Source organism: Globicephala melas, chromosome X (assembly GCF_963455315.2).
Source record: "Globicephala melas chromosome X, mGloMel1.2, whole genome shotgun sequence".
NCBI classification, from domain to species: domain Eukaryota; kingdom Metazoa; phylum Chordata; class Mammalia; order Artiodactyla; family Delphinidae; genus Globicephala; species Globicephala melas.
This window is the reverse complement of record NC_083335.1, coordinates 42,863,508-42,891,218: the sequence shown is the minus strand read 5'-3', so window position 1 is coordinate 42,891,218 and position 27,711 is coordinate 42,863,508. Positions and strand designations below refer to the sequence as shown.

Sequence of the window (27,711 nt, the reverse complement as noted above, 5' to 3'; positions counted from 1 at the left end):
ATGGCCATTCAACTAACTCGAAGAGGAGCTCTCTCTCTGCTGCTCTTCCTCACTCCAGCAGTGACGCCAACCTGGTATGCAGGTAAGCTCTAGGAGCTGTTGCCCATTATTTCCAGGAAGGGCAGGGCTTAGAGCAAGTGTTAGAGAAGGGAAGGGTTAGACCGCAATAGGAGACACTTAAATTAGATACAGAGAAGAACTATCCTCAACAACAAAGATGGTTAAACATTGCAAAAGGCTACCGAGGGAGGTTTTTGAGGCAAACAGATAAGAGATTTTTGAAAACAGGCTGCACCAGCATAAAAATGACGTTGGTAAATATATCCTTGTAGCTTATTTGTACTACACAGGGAATATGGCAAATATTTTATCATAACTATAAATGGAGTATAATCTTTAAAAATTGTGAATCACTATATTGTACACCTGTAATTTATATAATATTACACATAAACTATACTTCATAAATACAATAAATATTAAAAAATAAGGTTGGTCAACATGGCTTTTGAGGCCACTATCTTACCTGCTTCTTCACTTACTTTCTCTCTCTTTCTCTCTCCCCTCCCAGACCTTGTTTATAGGATGAGATTTTTATAGCCCTTTTCTGTTGAAGATTGTTAATGACAATTCAGACAACATTCTCTTAAACAGGAATCCCTCAGTTTCTTCTGGCTTGTTTCTTATTTTGGAAGGGATGGGCATTTCTAGGTCCCTGAATGTCTCATCCTTTGCCCCTGGGGAGACCTAGGGAGCTCAAGAGAACAGACCCAGCAAGGAGATGGGAGAGGGGAAGGGAAGGAATGAAGGAAGGATAATGAGGTGCCAGACAGGGGTTTTTGATGGGGCCCAGCTGGCATTCCAAGTGCTAAGAATGTTCTGTGGCCTGCAGCATCTGCCTTCACGGGAGCTGGGGGGAGTAGGGGCAGGAGACAGGCCCAACTAATGGAGTTAGAAAAACATCCAGAGATGAGTAAATAAGAAACTGCTTCCATCACAGCTGCAGTCATTGTAGCTAAAATTTTCCACATGCCCTTAGCTCCTGGTGGAGGCTTCTGGCAGTAGCTCTGTTTGGAACAGCTGCATCAAGCTTTCAAACAAATATGCGCACTTCTTCCCCTCCTTGGCTTAACCTGGCTCTGTAGGGGGTGAAGCATAAGGGCTGACGCTGAGATGAAGAAATTCAAGTCAAGCCCTTGGAAGAGTGCACACTGCTTGGGGTTATAGGAGCCCCAAGTCCCCAGGAGATACCATGTGCAGCCGTCCTCCCCAACCTCCCCCCAGCTTCAGTTCAAGTACATGAGCCCAAAATCCGGCCAAAGACCATGGAGTGGAGACTATGGAGTGGAGGTTAGATGGCTCAAGCCCCATTTTGAATAACTATAAGAAACCTCATGGCACACAAAGGCCTTGACCTTTCCCAGGGTGGAAGCCTGAGCTGTTGGAGTCCTAAGGACAGTGCAGTTTTTTTAAAGACTTGGATTCATTTGAAACTCTCAAAGGGCTGTTTGCAAAGGTGGCTACTCCCCACTTCTCACAAGAATCACTATGGTCATCACTCCTTCTCAGGAGCCCAGGCTGGTGAGGTCTCTGACAGCCCTTCAAGCCCACTCATTCTGCCTTTCTCTTTTCTTAGGAAGCTACGTGATGAGAGAAATTTGGAAATTTCCCAATAATCCTCCCCTACATCACTAGCTCAGTTGTCAGAGCTTGCTCCATCCCACCTGTTCATTTCTTCATTCAATAGATATTTAATGACCACTCTCTATGCATTCAGCACTGTTTTGTTCATGACTATAGCTTTGTCCTCCAATGGGAATAGTACAAGGAAAGCAGCCAAGTGTGGATTCCTGGCTAATCAGAAAAAGGATCCAAGAATAATCAGCAGGGAGTGGGAAGCGTTAAGAATATAAATCAAGCCAACAGTGGGTTAAAAGTGCATATTGGCATATCTGTGCAGTTCAGGAAGTCAGACAGTATTTCTTATCATAATCCAAGCATTAGGGGGGATCTTAAAATTGTCATCAATTATCAGTTACATTTCCAACCACACCTTTGTGAAGGGTAGTGCTTAGAGGGTCTGACTGTACTATGGAAGTTGGAGGAACCCAGTAACAGACCACAGAGTAACCACTGATCAGCATAAAGGAACCAAGGAATGCTGCCCAAAGCTCTCCCAACCAGGGCTGAAGAGGGACAAGAACAAGGTGGGAAGGGGGGACCCTCTGGTTTCCCATATCTCATCTCAGTATCTTAATATTTGCCAAACAAATACCCAAAGACAGGCAAAGAGGAGAAATGGAAAGGCGTAAAGTGGTAAGGTGGCCCCAACTTATTCCTGTCACAAAGCAGACTTGGCACTGGGCCAGCCACCTCTGTACCCTGGCGAAGACTGTAATTATCTGACTGAGTCTTCCCCTCAGCTTTCCCACATCCCCTGTAATTCTGGAACGATGTGAAATGCTTGGTGGCCTTCGATCCCGCACACATAGAGTGAAAAAAGGCTGAATTGCGAGAAAGATTTTGGATTTTTATTCCTGTTGGGCGTTGTCCAAAGCTCTCCCCTACCGCCATCTTTAGTGGAGTGTCTGAGTTTGGTCTCGAGGGGATCAAACCGCCCTGGGCTGGAATACCCATTCTACTCCTTACTAGCTGGGAGACCTTGGGCTACTCCCTGAATTCCTCTGAGCCTGTTACCTCAAGTGTATATGAAAGCAATATGGGTGTCTACCTCACTGAGATGTCAGGGTGATCTAATGAGATGACGTATGTAACGCGCTGAACCCAGAGGAGGTGTTGAGTGATGTTAGCAGTCGTTGTTATTGTGGTTGTTGTTATTCAGCCACAGGCCTTGGACACTCCTGTCTGCTCTTCTGGTAAACAGAGGCTTGCTCCCTGCTGGGCATTTCTTCACAAGCAAGCTCTGGAACAAGGGTAGGGGGACCAAAGCGTTTAGAGAATCGTGCACATCTGTCCTCCTGTTTACAGGCGCTGCAAGGGTTTGATACTAAACTGAAACAGCTGACAAGAATTCTGTTTCCCACCTCCCTACAAAGAAACTTCCCAGGTGGGGAAAGAGGGAGCAAGGGAGAGGAGGCCTAAGAAGGAATAAAGGAAATCCAGGAGAAGAAGCAAAATGGGAAACCAGGAAAAAATAAAGAGAAGGAGAAAAAATGAACTCTTTCCTCTGGAATGAGGGCAAACCAACGAGGACATGATTTCATAAGGCAAACTTTCAGTTTGATTCATTCCCTTGTTCATCAAGCTGGACTGGTTTCCCAACACGCCCCCCCACCCGCAGCCTATGCCTGTGGGGACTGGAAGAGCCTCATCATCTGCGCTCTGCTCCACCCTTTAGTGCAGGGGGCCTTGTGCCTCTGTGCGGAGAGGAGGCAGGCGAGCTTGTGGTCGGAGTGTTGACACAGGCCAAAGGGCTTCAGCACTAAAACCCAGCCCTGTCCTGGAAGCACACCCTCTCCTGGGAATGCAGAATTGTCTTCTGACTCCAGCAGGGCTGGCTGCTCTATTCCTGTGTGTGCTTTAGGGCTCTGGGAGGCTGGAAAGAGAGCTTCCGGCAACTTCCCTCCGGAAAGGACCAAGTTGTATTCCAATTAGTTCGTATTCATGACCCATTTCCTGCCGTCTGGTGGAACGCACTGTTTAGTCTCCCGGACAGCCATAGACTGGCCTCCACCGGGGAGTGGCCCACTTAACGGGATGAGGGTGGTTGTGGAATGTTCTCTAGCTCAGCAGCCCCCTACTAAGGCTCCTGCTGATTAGAGGAACTAGACATCTCTCCAAAGCAGGACAAACTGCTCAGGAAGTGAAACCCTTCTCATGCCCCCTCGCCTTTTGAGCCCTCCCTCTTTGCCTTCGCATGCCACCCCTAGCCCTGGCGACCAGGTGGCAAAAGGCTGGTGCCCTGTGGGCTGGTGGGAGCTTGAGGAATTATTTCCCTCTGAGGATTGTGAGAAGGCCCATCACTAGTGGAAAGACCCTTGCTCAGGCTCTATGTTTTCCTCCTACCTGGGACAACAACTGTCCATCCTCAGAGCTTGGTCATCAGTGTCTCACCAAAACTCATGTGTTACATCAAGGAAATGGGTCTTTTCTAGTCCAGATGGGCAGGATTCATGGCTGGTCAAGAATTTTGATTTTTTTCTTTTGAATGGAGGTTTCCAGTGCTACCAGTAAGCCACCCACCTCTCCCCCAACATGAGTTCACCCTCTGTGCACCTGAGGTGTGGACGTTTGCCCACAATAGTTCTGCTGCTTCACAAGACAGGATTTTCCCCACTAAATAGCCACCTAGTTCCCCACCCATGGAGTGTCATGTCCTCAGAAAGGGACCAAGTTTGAAAGGGGAAAAGGTTGGGAAGGACTTGCATAAGAAACCAATATGTCATCTTGATATATTCTTCATTCTAGGTTCAGGCTACTACCCAGATGAAAGCTACAATGAAGTATATGCTGAAGAGGTCCCACAGGCCCCTGCCCTAGACTACCGAGGTAATCCTCTCTGCTTCTCAGGCTCAGGAAGGGCCTTATCTGGCCTAAGGCCTAGGCCCTGCCTGAAGCATCCTCACCCAGCTTGGCTCATTTGTGCCAAAGCTGCAGCTCAGGGAAGCAGGGGCTGTGGTTTCCAGTCATGAATTTGGTTACTGACTTGCTGTGTGATCCCACCTGTCTAGAATTAAGGTTGCCCATCTATAATTAAGTATTGACTGAGTACCTACTGTATACCTAATCCTCTGTAATGAAAGCCTTGGGTGATATAAAATCTAAGGTAGAGTTTTGTCCCCCTCAAGAAGCTTACATTCTGCTGGGGGATATGGGTGAGGGCGCAATAAAATTAGCAGGCATAGGGCAAGTAAGCGTGAAACTCTGTGCTAGCAGTAAATGCGATAGGAGTTAAGAAAAAGAAGTCATGGGAGGGGTCATGAAAGATGACATTTAGACTAGGCTTTGAATGATGTGTGGATCTGAGAACTGGAAAGGGGATGGGAGGGCCTTCAGCATAGCAGATGGCCACAGATATAGAGGTAAGAACAAACGTGTAAGAGGAAGGAGCTAGGAAGAATCCAGCCTCACTAGAGGAGATGGGATGTGGAGGGAGTAGTAGGAGGTAAATATAAAGAGTGAGACCAAATTTGGAAAGGCTCCATGATCTAGGGACCCTTCTAAGGAGAGGCAGGAGGACTATCTGTGAAAAATGCTGAATAGCAATTCCTGCATTAGAAGGAAATTTAGATCACACAATGTCTGATATTCCTTCCACTTCTAAGATTCTTTGTTTCTGTGCTTTGCAAGCCATGCTGAAGAGTTTAGCTGTTGTGCTAGAAGTTATAAGGAGTCATCGTATGTTTTTGCAGAGGGGAGTGAGATTGTAAATAGTAATTTCAGAATATCAACCTCATTACTGTGGACAGAAAGTAGGAGTTTGGGAGGGGTAGAGCCTGGGTCAGGGAGATTCTCCAGGAATCAGTAACAGTGATGTTGGTAAGAGATGATTGAGGCTAGTAGAAAAGAAATGGAGAGCAAGGATGAACCCCAGAGATGTCTCAAACAAAGAGATGACAGACCTAGTACAGATTTGATGCACCAAGAGGGTAAGAAACAAATGACTCTCTGAAAGCATCCAGTCTGAACACCTGGGAGAACTGTAAGACCCCCTCTCACAGAGACAAGGTTAGAAAAGAAAAGTGGTTTGGGGCTTTCCTGGTGGCGCAGTGGTTGAGAGTTGGTCTGCTGATGCAGGGGATGTGGGTTCGTGCCCTGGTCCGGGAAGATCCCACGTGCCACAGAGCGGCTGGGCCCGTGAGCCATGGCTGCTGAGCCTGCATGTCCGGAGCCTGTGCTCTGCAACCGGAGAGGCCACACAGCGAGAGGCCCGCGTACCACAAAAAAAAAAATGGTTTGTACCCTATAGACAGTGGGGAGTAGAAAGATGGAGCTTCGTGAGTCAGGTCGTTGGCTTAGATGGATGAGCTGTCTGAGGGATCAGAGGGCCAAGGTCAGAGCCTTAGAAGACATCTACGAATGTGATCAGGAGAAGAGGAACCAACAAGAAAAAGAGAGATCATTAGTGGTCCGCCATGTAGGAGGAGATTGGGGTAGCACCTATCAAATTACAGAAGCCACGAGGGAAGAGAATTTTAAGGAAGGGGAAGGGATAACAGATCTACTGTGTCAAATATTGGAAAGAAACAAATTGAGGGTATAAACAATATATTTGGCAAGAAGAAGGTAAATGGTGACCTTTGAGAAAACAGTTTCAATAGACAAATGATCGGAGTTTGGGGTTCCTCTCTGCTCCTTTCTGTCTACCTTCTACCTGTCTTCTCACTGCTAAATTGTCCAGACCCACTGCCTCTCTGTCCCAGCACTTGCTAACTCCCCAACTCCCTATGGTCTCTTTCCCACTCACCCACAGATTTCCATGCTGGAATGACAGCCCTTGAAGATCAATCACAATTCTCTCCTCAAGCCCAAATCATATGGCCCCTTCTTGAGCTCAACCTCCCCCATCTCTCAGAAACAGTGGACACCATCCCTCACTTCTCACCCCGCCCCCTTCCTTGGGCTCCAGGACATTTCACTATTCTGGCCATAGCTGAAGCCAAGAACAGAGATGCGTTCTCTAGTGGTAACAAGAGGGAGCCTGAGGCATGGATCTGAACTTTGAGTGACCCTGACCTGTCCCCCTGAGCTTCTGGACTACATCTCCAATTGCTGCTGGACACTTAAATTTGGAGATATCGAAAACTAAATTCTTTCTGCTTCCCTGAAAAAGGTTTGACATCTGGCCTTCAAACTTTTGATAATGATACCATCATTCTCTTAAAAATACCTTAATGGCACCTTTAATAGCCCCTTTTCCTCATCACCTCTCACCAGTCATTCACCAAGAATTGTCATTTGTTTATTAATCCATGGGATTAAAACCTTTATTACCTCACACATTGATAATGACAATTGCCTCCTAACTGGATTCTCTGACTCATATTTCTCCTTTCCCCAAACCTAGTGACCCACTGTGATCATTTCTAACAGAATTTGGTCTCAGTCTAGCTGTCCGGCCTAACAACTCATTACCCCTTCTCCCCACATGAAATCGATGAGTAGCCAGATTAGTGGAGCTTTACTCTGTTCCCTGACTGCTTTGGCCCATGCTGAACTCTCCCTCATCCATTCATTCTTTCATTCATTTGTTCAATGGCTATTTGTTGAGTATCTACTGTATACCTACTCTGAAATAAATGTTTATTGTCTGGACCACTCGTTCGGCATTCATTATATACTGCCTCTTTGGTTTACTTTTTATTACCCTCAACAAAATAGTTACCTGTTTAACAGAAGGAGCCACGTATGACACCCCATAGAGCTATGTCAAAAGTAGATGCTCAAGAAATGTTTACTGGCTGGTTGGCGTTCTGGGAGCAGAAGCCAGATTGTAGGAGACTGTAGATGGGAGAAGTAGATAGGAAAAAGCAACAGGTGCAGAAGGTACTTTCAGGGGGGAGGGTCCAACAGCCCTATGATTAATATTAATCTGCCTCATTGGTTATTTTTAAATATGTATAAAGCCATTAAAAAAATAAGCCACATGGTGGCCTTTGGCCTTGGGGTCAAGTGTCTCATGGCTATCTTTGGGACTTAGTCTCAGGGAATAAAACTAATTCAGTACGGTTATCTATGTTGAGGGGGGAGGGGTGGCCAGGAAAGTACAACCTGAGGTTCCAGCATTCCTTGTAAGGTCTTGTGACCTCATAATCCACAGCTCTACAACTGTAGTGTTTAAGAGACTTTCTGTAATTTGGGGATGGCATCTCCAGATGGCTGCAGCGTTTTGTTGCTTGAGATGGGATGAGCCAGTGGCTCAAACCCAGACACTGATTCAGGGAATATCATTCCCATTCCCAGGATTAGATATATTTTACACACGCATTTTCATTTGATTCTCAAAACAGTCCTATGAAACTGGTTTATTATCCCCACTTTACAGATCAGGAAACTAAGCTCAGGGAATTTCAGTTTAGAGAATCATAGAGCTCAGGGGTGGCAGAGCAGGAATTTAAGCCCAGTTCTGTCTGACTTCAAAGCCATGCTTATTCTATTTCTTTCATAAAAAAGGTAACCCTTTTTTTTTTTTTTTTGCAAAGAAGGTTTAAAAAAAAAAAAAAACAAGAGTTAACCAGTAAAAAGCAGATCAATATTTTAGAGCAAAGTGTGCATGTACTTTGGTACCATTTTCACTAATCTTGAACTTTCTTTCATTCCCTTAAACTGACTCCTAGCTTGGAGTCAGAAACTGTTCTCTGAGGTACGTCCCAATCCTCTGGGCCACCACTTGCTCCCAGATTTCTGCAGCTCTGGGCAAGCTGGTAACTCTGCCTGAGTTATCTGAAGGTAATCACGAAGAAGGCGCTTTCAATCCTGTTGTCAGCACACTGTTTTCTTTATAATCTCTAGAAAGAGATATGTGGATCGCAGAGGCCACAGGCCTGAATTCAAATCCCAGCTCCTCCACCTTCCAGCAGTTTTGACCCTGGACAAACATGTATTATGTGCTAGTCACTGTGCTATGTATTTTATAAATGTTATTTCATTTAAATACATTTCATGCTTGCTCTGGAGTGATAGGGGAAGACCTCTAAAACACATTGTTAAGTTTATTTTAAAAAACATTGGTGGGAACAGTGGACGTAATATGCTACTCTATGTGATAAAGTGGAGGGGAAAATAAGATTTGCTGTATATATGTAAAGAAACTATTAACAGTGTTTCCTGATGGAGGGACTTAGTGGGGGTAGGTGTGGGAGCAGGGGTGGGAGGGAGAATTTTACTGCATAACTTTTATACTTTTGGGGTTTTGAAATATATGGCTATAGTACCTAATCAAAAATGTAAATGTATACTTCAAAGCAGCAGCCTAACATGCTGCAATGACAGATATTGTAGTTAGAAAAAAAATGGCTTTTAGAGCCAGACAAACCTGGGGTTCAAATCCCAGCTCTGTCCCTTACTTGCTGAGGGATCCTGGGCAAGTTACTTCCTCATCTGCAAAATAGGGATAAATACCTATATATTGTACCTTACAGAGCTATTGGGAGAACTATATGAGATGATGGGAAAATGAAAATATAAAGCATGGTGACTAGCACACCATAGCTACTCCATAATGACTAACAATTTTCCTACCACGTTCTTAGTTTCAATTTCCCATCAGTACTCTTTTGTTCAGCCAGTTATGAATCTCCATTACTGTACTGTCACCTCTCCCATGTGGAAGTATTTCTTCATCTCATCCACATCAATGGCATGAAAGGCATTGTCACATGCCTCACTGACTTCCACATAATGCACCTACCATTTCCCCTGCTCTACTAGTCTGGTGACCATACCCAAAAAGGAAACAAGGTCAGTCTTCAATTACTTGTTTTTGGGGTCACTTGGAGATCACCACTTCTTCTCCTAACTGCTCATAAGCCTATGTTTAAATATTCTAGAACACTTTGCTATCAGTGCTGTCAGTCTCACCAGGCTATAGTTCCCAGAGGCTGCCTTCTTCTTCCTTCTGGGGCTCTAATGTACAGCATGGTGACTATAGTTAATAATTCTATGTTTCATAGTTGAAATTTACTGAGAGTACATCTTAAGTGTTCTCACTACAAAAAAAATGGTAACTATGTGAGGTGATAGATGTGTTAATGAACTTGATTGCAGTAATCATTTCACAATGTATACATATATTAAAACATCACATTGTTCACCTTCAATATATACGATTTTATGTGTTGATTATACCTCAATAAATCTGGAAAAATAGAAAATTGCGATAGTGTTTTTGCTCTTTCCAGCCTTCCAACATGTTCTTTTTTTTTTTTCTTTTGGTAAACTGCTGTGCCTCGTCAAGTCTTTATTTTCTTTTCTTCCAGTTTTATGAAGATAACTGACATACAGCACTGTATAAGTTTAAGGTGTACAGCATAATGATTTAACTTACATACATCATGAAATGATTATCACAATAAGTTTAGTGAACATCCATCATCTCATATAGATACAGCATTAAGGAAATAGAAAAAAATATTTTTCCTTGTGATGAGAACTCAGGATTTACTCTCTTAACAACTTTCACATATAACACACGGCACTGTTCATTGTATTTATCACGTTGTACATTACATCCCTAGCACTTATTTATCTAACAACTGGAAGTTTGTACCCTTTGACCACCTTCGTCCAATTCCCACTCCCCCCACCCCCTGCCTCTGGTAATCACAAATCTGACATGTTCTCTTTATGCCAGTATTCCTCGAGGCCAGCCAATTTGGACTTATTTACAATAGCTAGACCCTCTATTACTGTCTCAGCATTTATCCTGAGGTATATATTTCCCTTTACTATTGCTTGCTTGTTCTATCCATTCCACTTTTATGTGTATTTTCCTTGACAGAATATGGGTGAAAAATAGGATGAGAGTGATTGTTGAGGTCCCGGCCTCGAATGTAAAGTCTTGATGATATGTGTTGTGACCATATAATCAACAGCTCTGCAGCTGTAGTGCTTAAGAGACTTTCTGTCATTTGGAGACGGTGTCTCCAGATGGCAGCTGTGTGTCACAGCCACAGGCTCAAAGCTAACGCTAGAAGCCATAAGGCTGTTGTGGCTTAAAGGATAGTTTTCTCACTGTCATCTGTCTTCATTCTCCAGCTGCCCTCAAACAGAGGCTCTAGCCTTTCTTTGTTCCTTTAGCTCCTGTTGAGCTTTTTTTCACAGCCCCCCTTTTTTTGTCTCTTAGGATTTGGGAACCAAATTAGCTCATACGGGGCTTTAGCCTTCCCAGCCCCAGGCTAAGAAATCTGTGTCAGCCTATGTATGTGTTCTTGGGCAGGTGGCCCTCTGCTTGTTTATATGTTCCCCTTTAAAATCTGAACCCACTGAAGAGTCATTTATTTTGTGTAGCAGATGAGGCATCTTTATGATAGCTTTATGATTTAACAGCCCTATTACCTTTTGTGCTCAGTATTGAACTGGAATTGGACTTTCATTCCTAAGCAGCCTACTTTGACATGGCATTCCCCTCCTCTCTCTAGCTTACATCTTTGTGTTATTTTTAACAGTTATTGTAAATGTACACACTGTAAAAATTCACTCTTTTTGGTGTTTTGACAATGCAAAGAGTCAGGTCATCAGTACCACAGTACCAAAAATTTGCCCAGGGCTGCCCCTTTGAGGTTATCCACCCCTCTACCCCAATCTCTGGCAATCACTGATCTATCCCAATATTTCTGCCTTATCCAGAATGTCACATACATGGAATCCTACAGCCTGCAGCCTTTTGATTCTGGCTTCTTTCATTTCACAAACTGAATTGGAGATTCCTCCAAGTTGTTGCATGTATCAGCACTTCCTTCTTTTGTATGGCTAAACCACAGTTAGTTTAAACATTCACCCTCAGAAGGACATTTGAGCTGTTTCCAGTGCTTGACAATTATGAATAGAATACTTTAAACATTTGTGTACAGGATTTTGTATGAACACGGGTTTTTATTTCCCTTGGGTAAATACCTAAAGTGGGACTGTGGAGTCACCTGGCAAGTGTACATTTACCTTTCTAAAAAACTACCAAATAATTTCCCAAAGTAGCTGCATCATTTTGTATTTCCCCCAGCGATGTATGAGAGTTCTAGTTTCTCTCCATCTTCACCAACACTTAGAATTGCCATTTTTTTTTAAGTTTAGTCATCCCAATGGGTGTATAAGGGTATCTTTTTGTAGTTTTGATTTAGCATTTCTCTAATGACTAATGATGCTGAACATCTTTTCATGTGCTTATTTGCCATCACTATATCCTCTTCAGTGGCATATCTGTTCATATCTAAAGCTTATATTCTAACTGGATTGTTTGCTTTTTTTACTGTTGAGTTTTCCAAGTTCTTTATATAGTCTAGATACTAGTCATTTGTCCCATATATGGTTTGCAAATATTTTCCCCCAGTTTGTGGTTTGTCTTTCACCTATCAACAGTGCTTTCCACAGAACAAAAGATTTTAACTTTGACACGGTTCAGTTTCTTGATTTTTTTTCTTCTATGAATTGTGCTTTTCGCATCATGTCTAAGATCTCTTTGCCTAGCCCTAAATCCTAAAGATTTTTCTCCTATTTTTTTTCTAAAAGTTTTATAATTTTACTTTTTTCTCTGAAGTCCATGAGCCATTTTGAGTTAATTTTTGTTTAAGGTATGAGACACTTAGGTCAAGGTTCTTTGCTTCTTTGCTTTGCTTTTCCTTTTTTTTTTTTTTTTGGCCTATGGAAGTTCAATTGCTCCAGCATCATTTGTTCAAAAGGTTATCTTTCTTCTATTAAATTGTTTTTGTACCTTTGTCAAAAATCATTTCAGTATATTTGTGTGAGTCTGTTTCTGGGCTCTCTGTTCTGTTCCATTGATCTATGTGTCTGTCCTTTCACCAATACCACGCTGTCTTGATTACTGTACTTCTAGCTTACTTTTCTTCTATTGCTACAGTCCCCCGATGGTGTTATACATTAAATATCCAGGATGGAGAAGCCACATGCTACTCACCAAGAGGAGGAAATTATCACAGCAGCCTGGGCACTCGCTGTGAGCTCTCCTGTGACCGGGGCTTTCGACTGATTGGACGGAGGTCGGTGCAATGCCTGCCAAGCCGCCGTTGGTCTGGAACTGCCTACTGCAGGCGTAAGTGGTATCTGTGCGTGCATATGTTGACATGAGCGTGTGAGAGAGGCTGTCCGGCCAGCCACCCAGGGTATATGCCTGGAGGTGTTACTCTGACCTCTGTCAAGTGCAAATTGAGAATCTTCCACAGGCTCCCAACAGGGTCTTTCCCCATCCTAACATTCCAGCTCATTTTCTCTCCCTGTGGTTATTGGTCAAGCAATAGGGGCATTAAGTAGCAACCAGCCCTTCTGGCACAAGAGGTCGAGGAGTGCATGGAAGGCTTACGCCTGGGGCCTGATGTAGACTTGGGCCTTCCTCTGGAGCTCTGAGCATATGTGGTCTCAGACTCATTCCCACTTGTGGTAAACTGCTGTACTTCCTGACCTAAGGCCTTAGAAGGCCTTGGCAATGAAACTATAAGACATCCACTAGTCTTCATTTTCTTCTGAAAGTCAAGAAGAATCCCTAAGGCTGGAATGTGGGTGTGCTAATATGCACGTTTCACGTCATGTCCCCCTTAGCTCCCAAATCCCTGCCTCTTATTCAAGCCCTACAGCCTACCCCATTTTGGCAGCTGAGCTTTGTCTGTCCGTATGTCCATCATTGAATGCCATTTGTAGAACACCCATGTGTGCGGGGCCCTGTATTGGTCACTTCAGAAGCCAATCCCTCAGTTACCAGGCTGCTTATAGACTAATGGGACAGAAACACAAATGTGTGCACGTGAATGGAGTGTAAGGGGATGCAGAATGCTGAGCATTCAGAGAGAAATGGGGTTGGTCAGAGAAGATGCTGTGGAGGACAGGAGAAGCTTGATAGCCAGAAAGAGGGAAGCTACCACGTCCCTCTAGGTGACTGTAATGCATTTGTTTTAGGACTTAGACACCATCATTTCCAAAATGAATTTGAATTGGCCTTACAAATAAGTCTACAATGAACATAAAACTTAAAATAAGTCTACAAATGAACATAAAACCAGTTAAAAATTGGAGATGTACATATTTCCAGGTGCCTAGAATAAGTTAATTACTATATTTAAACACTGAATCTGGCTGTGTCCTTCCTCATGAGAGACACAAGGGCAAACACTTTGGATCTATCATTTTCACTGTCATGTAATACTAAGAAAACAAATTCAGCTGAAAAGACAAACCTTTTTTTTGGACCTGATTTCAAGGAGGTCATTTTTTGCCTAGGTCTTTATATAAAGGAGACTGGAAAAAATAAAAGGCAATCATCCTCAAGTCTGGTTTGACCAAGAAGCAAAACAAACATAGCTCATAGAATCTTTATTCAAAGCTCCAATAATTGAAGTTAAGGAGGGTTAGAACTTAGACAACCTAAAGGAAGATATGGCTGGCCTACTTCTTTCAGGCATCAGGTATTTCAAACTAGACTTTGGCAAGCACAGGCTCACAATCAATTCACAGAAGCTGTCTCCGCTGCACACGTGATGTCTAAAGCACATGGACTCGTCTTTAAGCAAATGCCACCAAAGCTGGCCCTCCAGGCACTGGCCTGACTTGTATTCTCACTGGCACAGAGGGCTAGCCTGCATGTAAGTGAGCCTCAGCTGAGGAGTGCTTGTGGTAGTACCAACATTATACTCAAAAAAGGAGCCTTAAATTTGTTCAAGGGCGTCTAGCATTTGAGGAACAAGAGAGGAAAACTATCAGCTGCTGAGGCTCTGAATAAGCCCAGAGGTTTATATGCATTGTCTCTTTAATCGGCACAACAATTCTACTTCATGGTATACACATTTTAGTGACGAAAACACTGAGGCTTGGAGAGATGAGGTAACTTGCTCAGGTCACAGAGCTAGTAAGTGGTGGAGCTGGGATCCAAACTCAGGTGCGTTTCTCAAATCCATGCACTTGGATGAGTAATTTACTTCTTTGAGACCACCACCCCACCCCCACCCACCAAGAGCAGTACCATACTTCATAATATCAAAATAAGAAGGCAATTAGGAAAAAGAGGCAATCAGGCACAAAAATGTCAGGGCAGTTTGGTGTAGGGTTTTCTGTATTTTCTGCTGTTTCCGATACGGTTCTCCCTGTGCTAGATGCCCAGGCATCACCTCCACATAAACCCCACAGGCCACTGAACTTGCCACTTCATTCTCTCTTAGAGATGAGATGCCACGCATTGCCATTCATCACGAGTGGCACCTACACATGCACAAATGGGGTGCTTCTTGACTCTCGCTGTGACTACAGCTGTTCCAGTGGCTACCACCTAGAAGGTGACCGCAGCCGAATCTGCATGGAAGATGGGCGATGGAGTGGAGGCGAGCCTGTATGTGTAGGTAAATGCTGGTCGCTCCCAGCTGTCCTGCTGCAAAGAGCCAGCCTGGCATTATGTCCACCACAGAAGGCATTCCTGCTCGCTGCAAGGGTGGTACCCTGGGCATGGGCTTAACAAAGTGATCACTTCCCGTGGAGCTGGGCCTCCCCAGTTTTGTTGAGCATCTTGAACTGAGAGTGCATCTTTTACCTACCCAGTGGTGTGGCATTGTTTCTATGGGTTCCCTCCAAGGAAGGCAGGGGACCCACGAGTCAGCACTTGATTTATGACCTTGGCAGACATAGATCCCCCCAAGATCCGTTGTCCCCACTCCCGTGAGAAGATGGCAGAGCCAGAGAAACTGACTGCTCGAGTATACTGGGACCCACCCCTGGTGAAAGATTCGGCTGACGGCACCATCACCAGGTGAGTAATGGATGCCTCCTATGCTTCCCACCAGCTTCTCCCAGGCACTCAGGCTGCCCACACTGAACCGCACAGACTGAGGGTACAGTGATAATGTGCCCCAGACCCCAGTTCTAAGAGTCACTTTCCTCAGTGGCTCTCTCACTTTGTCCCATGCAGGGTGACACTTCGGGGCCCTGAGCCTGGCTCTCACTTTCCCGAAGGAGAGCACGTGATTCGTTATACTGCCTACGACCAAGCCTATAACCGGGCCAGCTGCAAGTTCATTGTAAAAGTACAAGGTTAGAAAGAAGTCTTCCATTTCTACATTACTTATTATTCCTGCTCTTCCCTTACCCTCCAGATGCCCATCACAACCCTCTCCTCTCTATACCTAAAACAGACACTGCATATATATTGGGAGATGGGGAAAATAAGTTCACTAAACAGGTCATTCAGGAAGCCTGCATGACATGTGCATACACATGTTTCAGAAACTCTGTTTCCCAACAAGACTTTCTCACTCTCCTAAATCTACATAAAATCCACAAAGGTACTCTTATCCATTTCTTTTCTTGGCCTTCAAATTAATGATTAAAGCTAATCAGCCTTCATTCTCCATCTTCCTCCTCTGCTGAAATTGGTGCTGTTGGCTGCCTGATTCTTGCTTTTTGTTTTGTTTTGTTTTCATCATAAAATTAATTCATGCTCACTGTTGAACATATGGGAAATAAAGAGATATATAAAGGGGAAAAAACCTATTACTCTATCATCCAGAGGCAATTGTTGTTAATCTTTTGGTATTTTCCTTCCAGTCTTCTATTCACACATACTTTAAAAAATATATAATTGAGATCATACTGCATATCCAATCTTATGTCACCCTTTTTTACTTTTCATTATAACACAAGTACTTTGTTTTTTGTTTTTTGCGGTACGCGGGCCTCTCACTGTTGTGGCCTCTCCCGTTGTGGAGCACAGGCTCCGGACGCACAGGCTCAGCGGCCATGGCTCACGGGTCCAGCCGCTCCGCGGCACGTGGGATCCTCCCGGACCGGGGCACCAACCCGTGTCCCCTGCATTGGCAGGCGAACTCTCAACCATTGCACCACCAGGGAAGCCCCCTTCAGAAGTATTTTAATGACAGTATAATAATCTGCTTCTAAGAATATGTCATACTTTGCTTAACACTTCTCCCACTGATGGATATTTAAGTCTCCTCCAATTTCTTTTTGCTATTAAAAGTAATTTGTATGGTAGTCATCTTTATGCGGGGTGTCCCCAAAGTCTGAAAACAAAAATGGCAATTTCTTTTTACAGATTGATACTCTTTTGATGACACTATATATACTCACCTGTGCTTCCACATTTTATGAACACCTTTGCCTACATTTTAGATTTAATTCCGTAAGGAAGGAAAATTCTGGCTCTAGCTCTGGCCATTGGAAACACAGACAAGTCATTCATTCTGATCTTTCTGGGTCTGCTGGTCTAGAAAACCCAGGATAGGCATCCTCTTAGCCTTTTCTTTTTTCTAAAAGAGATAACATAGCCCCTAACTTGAACTCCTCCCTGATAGTGAGACGCTGTCCAACTCTGAAACCACCACAGCATGGCTACCTCACCTGCACCTCAGCGGGGGACAACTATGGTGCCACCTGTGAATACCACTGTGATGGAGGGTATGAGCGCCAAGGGACCCCCTCCCGGGTGTGCCAGTCCAGCCGCCAGTGGTCAGGATCACCACCTATCTGTGCTCGTGAGTGAAACTAGGAAATGGGGAGAGTGGACATATTGATCAGGGCTACTTTGGGGGATCTCCCAATGTCTATGACTCAGGGGCCAAGAGCAATGTGTCTGATGTGGGAATGGGGGATTCTGAGATCCCCCAGTGTTCCCCCTTAGCATACTCCACCTCCAAGAAAAAGGGTTTAAAATCTCCAAGTGTTCTTTCAGGATTTCCCCCAAGGAAAATGGAGAATGGACTTGAGGACACGGGGAGGGAGAAGGGTAAGCTGGAACGAAGTGAGAGAGCGGCATGGACATATATACACTACCAAATGTAAAATAGATAGCTAGTGGGAAGCAGCCACATAGCACAGGGAGATCAGCTCGGTGCCTGGTGACCACCTAGAGGGGTGGGATAGGGAGGGTGGGAGGGAGGGAGACGCAAGAGGGAACAGATATGGGGACATATGTATATGTATAACTGATTCACTTTGTTATACAGCAGAAACTAACACACCATTGTAAATCAATTATACTCCAATAAAGATGTTAAAAGAAAAAAAGAAAGAAAGAAAGAAAGAAAGGGAGAAACAACCAAAAAAGGTTAACCCGAAAGGCTGGAACACCTCAAGATGTTGTTATCCATGCTGGGATGAAGGAGCAGGCCATACTCTGACTGGCCATGTGCTTCTGCCCTAGCTATGAAGATTAATGTCAATGTCAACTCGGCTGCTGGCCTTCTGGATCAGTTCTATGAGAAACGGCGACTCCTCATCATCTCGGCTCCTGATCCCTCCAACCGATATTATAAAATGCAGATCTCTATGCTACAGGTGAGAGCCACTCCTCTAACCAGGGCTTAGCTTCTTTGCATTCCCCCTACCCCACTCCGTTACTCTCCTACCTCTTCTCAAAGACTTGCTCTTTCTGCAGCACAAATGCTACTTCCTCAGACTCTGTGGACAACATTTGATCAGTTTTACTGTAGACAAATTTAGCACATTTTAAAAACCACTGTTTTTACTGAAAAGACAGTGAGGTTACTGGAATGGTGGGTTACAGGAGGCTTGGTGAAGCATGAGAAGGCTGTGTGGCAAAACACTCTGGAGAGACTTGTAAGATGTATGATCAAATGTAAATGTGGGGAATTAATTATGTTTATGTTTTCAAGGTATAATAGCACTAACAGACAGACAGTAAGTGCTATATAAGGACCAGGTATACAAGTATGTGCTTTACACATATTCACTTAATTCTCACAGCAACGCTTATGAAATAGGTACCATTACTATCTCCATTTTTTAGGTAAGGAAACTGAGGCATAGAGTGGTTAATGATTTGCCCAAAATCACTAGCTAGTAAGTGGCCGAGCCAGGACCAAACCCAGACAGTCTGATTCTAGGATCTGTGCTCTTAACCACGACTAATAGCAGACGAGAAGGAAAAGTGTTGTGATATTGCAAAGTAATATGTGGGAATTGCGTGAGGATTTTTAACATTCTACCAGATATCTAGTTAAAGCCACTTGTGGGGGAAGGAGAAGTGGAAAGGACAGAATAGATCTGACCATTGGGACTTGTGAAAGGAATAGACCAGATTCTATCACTATGTTGTACACCTGAAACTTAAATAATATTGTAAATCAACTAAACCTCAGTAAAAAAATAATATAATGTTAAAAATAAAGAATAGACTAGGCTCTTGAAGAGAATTCAAGTTATGCTGACAAGACTTGGAGAACCAGCTCTGATAAGCTGAAAGGGGCTGGATACCCAGGTAAAAGAAGAAGTTATTTAGGGGGGGTTCTAAAAGTTGAATCTTACAAGTTGCCAAGTCAATATTCAGAGGCCCAGGATGAAAGCAGCTGTATCAAGAGAATGACCCTGGGTATCTAGACCAAAAAGGACCTAGTTCCTCCAGGGATCCCAAAAAGGCAGGCAAAGGCAATACCTCAGCTTGAGCAGAAAGCAAGAACAAGAACAGAAACCAGCCGGGGAGGACTGTGACTTTGAGGGCCAGGTCTAGAGGAGTAGCCCAAAGATTAAACAAGGGGTGGGCACCAGGCAGTGCTCACTGCTACTTTAAACCTCCCCCCAGGGAACTGGCTAAGAGGCACCCCTGCTGAATGAGGCAGGACAAAGAGCCGGGGTAGGGTTACAGGGTGTCCAGCCCAGTGCAGAGGAACGCGAGAAAGGGTAACGGAAAGAGCACTGGCACCATTTTGGAGAAATTCTGGAGACTGAGAGAAGGCCATGGCCATGTAGCCTAGTGGTAAGGAGCACACACTTGGGGCAGGCAGCCTCGGCCCTCATTTTGAATTTTGGCTCAGCATCTTATTGTCATGAAAATGTGGGCAAGTTACTTTCTCCTTTACAGAATAAGAATGATACCACCTACCCTGTTAGGGGTGTTGTAAGGATTAAATTCAATTATTCCCGCGAAGCATTAGGTATGTGTGTTCGACGAACAATAGTCACTGTTATCCTATCACAATAGCTATCCATTAAGAACCTATGTAGCTTCCAGTTATAAAATAAATAAGTCCTGGGGATGTGATGTACAGCACGGTGACTATAGTTATATCGTATGTTTGAAAATTGCTAAGAAAGTAGATCTTAACAGTTCTCATTGCAAGAAAAAAAATGGGACTATGTGTGGTGATGAATGTTAACTGGACTTATTGTGGTGATCATTTTGCAATATAGACAAATATCAAATCATTATATTGTACACCTGAAACTAATATAATGTTATATGTCAAATAATATCTCAATTTAAAAATGAACCTATGTATTTAAAAACCTATGCAGGGGCTTCCCTGGTGGCGCAGTGGTTGAGAGTCTGCCTGCCGATGCAGGGGACATGGGTATGTGCCCCGGTCCGGGAAGATCCCACATGCCGCGGAGCGGCTGGGCCCGTGAACCATGGCCGCTGAGCCTGCGCGTCCGGAGCCTGTGCTCCGCAATGGGAGAGGCCACAACAGTGAGAGGCCCGCGTACCGCAAAACAAACAAACAAACAAAAAAAAAAAAACCTATGCAAAACTAAGCAAGGAGAGATGATGTTCCTGCAATTTATCAATTACATTTCTCTTTTCTACCCCACATGGTGTAACCAGTGTCCCACACTTCATTAGAATAAAGGAAACACTGTTAGGGCAAGTGCTTCAGGAATGACAGAGGGAAGAGGTCGTAGACCCCCTGGTGTGATGGTTGGGGATGAAGCCCCTCCTTTCCCACACTGCCTCCACGTGGTCCCAGGAGGAATCAGCTAAGTAGCCTTAGGTTTGAGTCTGATAGCCTATTACAGAAAACCTTCTTCTCTCCCCTCCCAGCAATCCATCTGCGGACTGGACCTGCGGCACGTGACCATCATTGAGCTGGTGGGGCAGCCACCTCAGGAAGTGGGGCGCATCCGGGAGCAACAGCTGTCAGCCAGCATCATCGAGGAGCTCAGGTCCAGGCTGCGAGGCCACAGGGAAGGGCTGGGCAGAAACTCTAGGCAGGTCATTGGCCACAGGAGCGTTGTGGGACAATCAGCAGACACTACTCTCTTAGGGAATTCCTTGTGTTTGAACTCTTTGGATGTATTAGGTAAGGTCAGAGAGTGGCAGGGTGTCAGAATTAAATTGGGGGTTGGGCGGTGCTTAAAATACAGATGACCACCCCAAACCACCTCAGGACTGTGCTTTTAGGAGGCACCTGAGGTGACTCTGAAGCACAGCCAGGGCTGAGACACAGACCCAGACATGACTCAGATAAGCCTCTGATCCTGTTGCCTTATGGCCTTATCCCTTTGCCCTCAGTCTCCAAAGGAGCAAAACACATTTTAGGCATTGAAATCTGAATCATACCCATCTGCCCCTGGGGGGAGAGAAGACCATAGGCAACAGGTGGTAGAAGGTGACTTTTCTCATTATCTATCTATTATCACCCTTCCAATGCCTCCACATATACTCAGAGCCAATAAAGCCATCACTGATCTCTGTTCTATAAACAATACCTGCCCCTAAAGCTCAGTCTCAGTAGGGACAGAAAGATTCAGTCCCAGATAGAAGAGAGACTGGGAAACACTCAGAGGAAGGAGACTGCAGACTTGGTGATATTGCTCAACTTCAAGGTTGACTAGGTGACATTCATCAACCTCAGGGCTGCCATGTTTGGTTGTGCAGGCTGTGCCCAGCCCAACTCTAGGAAACACTAGTCGCAGCATAGTGCATGTGACCAGTACTCCCTGGAGTTATTCCATGCAGCCCGCATTGCTGTATCTAATAGCTCTGCTTAAGGGGGCCTGTGAGGCAAACACAGCTTGGTAATAACAAAGCTGTTCCATCTGGAGTGAGGAAGGGACAGCTTAACAGAGCTAGACACACTGGGGTAGCAAGACTCGGGTCTGAGCAGAGAAAAACAAAGGGACTTGAGACAGGTAGTGGAGGGGATGGGGCCAAGGGATTGGGTGGGGAAAAAATTAGTCCATCAGTGGAGCTGTGAAAGGTCAGAGGGTAGTAGAGCCTGGTGGGATGATACCAATACAAGGTCTCAGACCTCCCTGGGCTCTTCTCTCTAGGCAATTTCAGCACCTCACTCGCTCGTACTTCAACATGGTGTTGATTGACAAGCAGGGAATTGACCGGGAACGCTACATGGAACCTGTCACTCCCGAAGAAATCTTCACGTTCATTGATGACTATCTACTGAGCAACCAGGAGCTGACCCAGCGCCGGATGCAAAGGGACATATGCGAGTGAACTTGAGCCAGGGTATGGTTGAGGTCAAGGGCAAAGGTCCCATAGTCAGCCGAAACTGGGGCCTAATAAAAGGAGAAAATGCTTTTTCCACAGCTCTAGGGACAGGACTCTGAAGTGGGTGAGGTTCCCGGATCCTGGGACATTTCCAGGCACCTTTTTAGGGCTGTGGAATAGTTTCCTTAAGTAAGTCTCTGCTTTAGGTAGCACTGGAGGAGCATAAGAAGCTAGGGGGGGACTGAGGACAGGTCCTGAGCAGCAGGTTGTGGACAGAAGGTCTTGCTTTCCTAACCTGGGCTTCTGCCCAGCTCTCCAAAGTCTTCCAGATAAGTAAATTCTAAATTCATTCACTAACCGGCTGTGTTTTAAATGGTTTCTCTACCCTGAAGTGACAGCAGAGGGCAGCACCATCACAACAGACAACCAGGACACTAGCAAGTGTGGCTGATCTTCCTTACAGGTTAACTGTGTGATTGGAGGTGGGGGGAGCACCAAAACATTCTTGAACTTGTTTGTCCTTTCCCTTTTTAGGGTATTGGGCCACAAATGTTCTGTTAGCCATCACTTCACCTAAGAGTTAGCAAACTGCTGCAGGGGGAGGGAGCTTGGGAAGTAAAATCAGGCCAGAGCAGAAGGCTTTCTCCTGCCCCTTCAACTAGCTCATGGGCAACAGTCTCTCTCCTTACTGAGCCTCCAGTTCTCATAGCAAAAAGGGAGCCAATGCTGCCCCTTCCTCAGAGAAACCCCCAGCTCGTGATCTAGGAAACCTCAGAACCACCAACTATAAACTAAATCAGGGAGAAGGAAAAAAGACAGCCTCAGCCTCATGTATTAACTTACTCAGACACCCACTTTGAAGAGATGGCCACAGAGCAGGTGAGAGCTACAGCAGCACAAAGCCTAGCCTTAAGGGTCAGGCCTGCAAGGAAATGTGGGCTATTTGAGCTCTTGGGAAGCAGAGCCACACTCAGACTCCCTGCTCTGGCTTTGGCCGCACTCAAGCGTGCATCAGTGTTTGAAAGAAAAGCGCTCTTCCCCAGGCTGCTGGGAACCTTCTTTTCTACTCTCTTGGAACCCAGTGTCATGGTTAAGACTCAGCAGCCATCCACCTTCCACTTTCCCCCGGGGTTCACTGGTGGGAAATTAGAGGGGAGAAGGAAGCAGGCTAGGTGGAGAGGCAGAGCTAAAATGCTCGAGCACTCACTATGTGCCAGGTGCTGTTCTAAACACTCTCAATTGACTGAAATCTTCACAAGAACCCTGTAAGGTAGGTCCTGTTATGAGTCCCATTTCACAGATGCAGGGATGGAAGCACAGGGAGGTTAGGCAACTTGCCTAAGATCACACAGCTCAGAAGTGGCAGAGTCGGGATTTAAACCCCAGCAGCCTGGCTCCAGAATCAGTGTTCCTAAACACAATGTTATACTGCCTCTACTTCTTTTTCTACTTTTCATTTAAAGACAGCTGACAGCTCTAAGTAAGGAGAAAGGTTTTATCTTCTGTAATCCCACTCAGACAGAACACTCAGAGTGTGCCCAGGAGGAAAGAGGGAAAAGAAAAGCTCTCAACCCAAGAAAACACTCTCCCAAGCAGAGTGATGGGATGGAAATCGAGAGCCCAGGACCGGTGGGGTAGTAGTGAGTCACAGAGAAGCTGTTATACTGGGCGGTTAGTGGAAATCTCATTTGTAAAATGCAAAATTAAAAGGCAGTTTCTGGGTGGAATGGGACATGGAGGAAATGATCAAACTTGGAGCACAAAGGTCCCTTCTCCCACTTCCCTCCAGAGAAATACAGGAGCTCTGAAAGGCAGGAAGCAAGTTATGGGCAGAAGGCAAAATACAATGAGTTAATGTGGGAAATCTCCAATCAGACAGGGTCTGTGGTTCCAGAGGCAAAGATTGCACATCAGGCAAAATGAATGCCCTTCCTTGTCTTTATCACTAACACTTCATGTGGCAAGCCAGGGCACACCAGAGGGTCAAAGGCCCAAGTGATAACACGAGGAGGCCCACTGCCTCTCAAGCAGAGTTCCCACCTGGGCCTGACTCTTGCATATAAATGCTCCTCTAGCTTAAAAAAAATGAGAAGCTTTTGTTTTGTTTCATTTTATTGAGTAGTCAAGACAAATCAATCTTGCTTTCTTTCGGTCAAGTTTTACGGCTATGAGTAAAGTCAGGATTATGAGTCAGGAAATCCCAACTCCTAAAACAGAGGAAGGAGACAGCAGTGGGATCAGTCTGACAGCCAGACCCAAAGGGGCTAGCCCAACCTGACCCTGTACTACTTGTTTCTGTGTTTCTCTCTGCTCCTTCATGCCCCGAACGCTCCTCCATTCCCCCCTCCTTCCCTTCCCCTGCCCCCTCCCCCCATACAAGCTATTCCGTCAGTCAGCTGACTAGGTAACATCCAAAGCATTTTGATTGTCCTACCCCGTAAATGAAACTTATTTCTTTGAGATATTTTAGAAGAGAGGAGTCACCCCTTTCTTTGAATCTTGGCCCATGCCTCATAGGAGACAGCATGGTCCTGTAGAGTCAGACCTTGATTCACCTCCCAACTTTATGCATGATAGTGGGCTTGACTTTCCTCACCTGTAAAAAGGCAAGGTTTCCTATTTCATAAGGTGCTTGGAGAAATGAAGGAAATAATATATGCCTAGCAGAAAGCTTTGTACACAAAAGGCATTCAATATATTTTAATACCCTTTTATACAAGAGGTCAAAAATCACTTGGGCTCTACCTAGAAACCCAGAGCCTTATTTCTGAGATGGGTTACTTGGTATCTGGGTTATTTATCTCTCAAAACTGAATAGTGGTAGTAGGAGTGAAGGAAAAGGCCCTACCTCCTAGAGAAGGTGAAGGATCCAGAAAGAAACAGCAGGGGATGTCTTCCCTTCCCTGTGCACTTTTCTCTCCTTCCTGCAGTTGCAGAGGTGGGATGGGGGTGGCTACAAAGGTAAAGGAGGAGTTTCCCTTGGTACTTTAGAGAGAGAAAGAAAAGTGTTAGCACTTTTAAGACGGGTTCTCATTCTCTCCCTCAATACCAAACACAGAGGTCAATGGATCAGAGCTCGGCAGAGCTATCAGGCACCAATGTGGGGACAGGGAAATTTTCTTCAAGTGAGCACAGTATGGTTAGGGAAGGGCATTTGTCACTTTGGTTCTTATCCTTCAAGCCACATGAAAAGCAACAACAGTAAGTCAGGACATCAGAGACGAAAGCATCTATAAGACTAACAAATGCAAACGCTTGACAAGGAAGAAAGCTTTATTGAAGCACACACACATTTCAGGGGGTGGAGAACAAAGGAGCAAGTGACAGTCCAGGATCCCAAGTTATGCCTTCCATTACAATATCAATCCACACCGAATAAACCTTTTTAAAACACTCTTCCGTTCACTTCACACATACAACAGAAAGCAGTGGCCACCTTCAATCCAGTAGCCTTATAGGAGAGTCCGCTAGCAGTCAACTCTACTGAAAGGGATTTCTTCTCCGGTACAGACTCCTTTTACAAATGACTTTGTGAAGATAAAACTGTGAGAATAAGAAGGTCAGTTTGGGAGAGTGAGTTTCAGAAAATGAACCTTAGATCGCTAGACCCTTCTTAGAAAGGTCTCAACCCACCACACCCAGGTTACATCTAGGTCAACTTCAGGAAACAAGAGAAAAAATAGGAACTGAAACCACTTCAAGAAGGAAGTCAGAAAACCTGGGAGATTCTCTGAACACACTCTCTTGGACACTAACAGTGCCCAGCCTGGAGAAACACTGGACTGGTTTAGACCATACGTGGCCATTCTGGCTGACATAACAGTATGTAGACCCTATTCTGGGTGGTAACATATGGCGAACACAAACGCTAAGAAAAGTGTGGTACGTGAGAGTGAAGATGTCTTGTCTTTCATTAGAGAAATTAGGAGCTCTTTAACAACTGCTGTATCAGTTTAAAATGCAAAGAATTCAGCATGGGCTAGGAGACACTCAGTCACTGGTCCTCAGGGACCACTGAGAAGCCCTTACTGGGCATGCCCATGACCCAGTCCAAAGGCCATTATCTAATTAAAGTGCTCTTCTAAAGCAGCTCTGTTATAAGGGTTCCCCAAAGGTCTAGGGAAGGTTTTCAGAACTGGAAGCAACTTAGACATTTTCTTAGCATTTCCAAGAAAAGCATTCGACCCAAGCAAGGTGGAAACTGCTACAAACAAGAAGAGTTAAAAGCCAAGTTCCAGAAATGTGTCAAGGTAGAAATGGAGTTAAAAGCATAAATTGGAGAAGGAAGGATGGACCTACTCACCTCTCTCCCATCTTCTGTCTTCCACCCCATCTTCTGTAACCCACCCCTGCTTCCCAGAGCCTTGGCCTCAGACCAGGCACACCTTGAAACACAGACCAGTATGAGTGCCAAAGGCAGCCAGGGCTTCCTGGGGAAGGAAGAACCAGGATAGCAAGACAGGTGATAAAAAGTTGTTTTAAAAGATAAGTTAATTAAATCTCATAAAGATATAAGAAACATGGACTCTGAAAATATATAGTAGTTTATGCACAAATAAAAACATTTTGAAGAGACGCTTATTTTCGAGCCTGCTTTAAAAAGGGATAGTCTACATCACTCTAGCATAATGAGATTTGTAGAAATACACGTTTACACACACACACACACACACACACACACATACACACATACACACACACTAAATTATACATCTTCACCCTTGGTTTCTTTGCTTCCTCTGACTTGCCCTAGACAAGGTTGGACCTGCAGAGGATAGGGGCTCACAAGCCCAGCTTCTGCTTGGCCATCGAGGAACGGAGCTGCAGAGTCCCTTCCGCCCAAGACCCTGGGTACTGTCGCATCTTCTGCCATAGGCTTACTTCTTCCCCAGTCGAGTCCATCCAGTCCACCACTTCCCCATTACTGATCCCTAAGGAGAAACACCAGAGGAGGCTGAACAGGGACCCCATTCCTCAGCCTACTGAGAAATATGGGTTATGCATTAAGGGTAGCACCCCATAAAAGACAGTGCACTATGAAGATGGGCTGATGGGGACAGCGGTCTGAGAATGGCTCCCTGTTGATTTTGCACAGCTATTTCTGTGCTCTTGAGACTCCGTCAAGAGACTTAAAGTTGATGAAATGAGACTCGAAACAGCACACGGTAGCTCGAGACTTCTTATTCTAAGGCTGTTACAGCTATAGCCCTTCTGTTATTGCCAACTTGACAAGGGAAGGGAGGGGACGGGAGGGGAGGGGAGGGGAGGGAGGGAGGAAGAGAGGGGGGAGAGGGAGGAAGAGAGGGGGGAGAGGGAGGAAGGAAAGAGGGAAGAAAGGAGGGAGGGAGGGAGGGAGGGAGGGAGGGAGGGAGGGAGGAAGGAAGGAAGGAAGGAAGGAAGGAAGGAAGGAAGGAAGGAAGGAAGGAAGGAAGGAAGGAAGCTGAACACCTTTATTTTCTGGCTGTAGACTCCAGGCTTGAAGTTCAGATCATATGGGGCCTCATTTCTATTCTCTTGTATATTCATTCATTCAACAAAGATTTATCAAGTGCCTACTGTGTACCAAGTACTCTTCTAGGCTCTGGAGATACAGTAGTAAATAAAGCAGAAAAAGTCCTGCCCGCAGGCAGCTTACATTTGAATATAGAAGACAGAAAATACACAAGTAAATCAACAAGAGTATTCCAGATAGTGAGGTAAGTGTCATGAAGCAAATAAACAGGGTGACTTGTAGTACCTAGATCAAGGCCTCGCTTAGATTAAGTGATCTGAGGGCCCCTCTGAGAAGGAGACATATAGTCAGGAGCTGAAGGACTGGAAGGAACCAGCCTTCCCAGACAGAGGGA

The 27,711-nt window shown here is 45.0% G+C and overlaps 2 protein-coding genes across 13 annotated transcripts in view; one reads left to right on the top strand and one right to left on the bottom strand.

The window, feature by feature from the left end:
* Positions 1-22,101, top strand: SRPX2 (sushi repeat containing protein X-linked 2). The gene is made up of 10 exons (XM_030840576.2): positions 1-82; positions 4,429-4,509; positions 12,533-12,724; positions 14,838-15,014; positions 15,292-15,418; positions 15,578-15,699; positions 16,977-17,156; positions 17,825-17,958; positions 20,459-20,580; positions 21,691-22,101. The coding sequence occupies exons 1-10, from the start codon at positions 1-3 to the stop codon at positions 21,869-21,871; spliced, it is 1,398 nt and encodes a 465-aa protein (XP_030696436.1). The 3' UTR covers positions 21,872-22,101.
* Positions 22,102-24,771: 2,670 nt separating this feature from the next.
* The window catches only part of SYTL4 (synaptotagmin like 4), a 161,847-nt gene continuing 158,907 nt past the window's right edge, over positions 24,772-27,711 (bottom strand). For 10 of the 12 annotated variants that reach the window (XM_060292502.2, XM_060292503.2, XM_030840567.3 and 7 more), the window contains one exon: positions 24,900-26,796. In XM_060292502.2, the coding sequence (XP_060148485.1) occupies positions 26,648-26,796 (149 nt within the window). In that variant the 3' untranslated portion in view covers positions 24,900-26,647. Of the gene's footprint in view, positions 24,851-24,899; positions 26,797-27,711 lie in introns of those variants that run through there. The other 2 variants (XR_009560731.1, XR_009560732.1) reach the window with 2 other exon arrangements.

What these genes read in the sequence shown, in the direction of transcription:
- SRPX2 (XM_030840576.2), top strand. Translation starts at nt 1, where the DNA reads ATGGCCATTCAACTAACTCGAAGAGGAGCTCTCTCTCTGCTGCTCTTC. An exon ending in CCCTGCCCTAGACTACCGAG is followed by an intron (nt 4,510 to 12,532) that starts GTAATCCTCTCT and finishes CTATTGCTACAG; the next exon opens with TCCCCCGATGGTGTTATACA. An exon ending in GTTCATTGTAAAAGTACAAG is followed by an intron (nt 15,700 to 16,976) that starts GTTAGAAAGAAG and finishes CCTCCCTGATAG; the next exon opens with TGAGACGCTGTCCAACTCTG.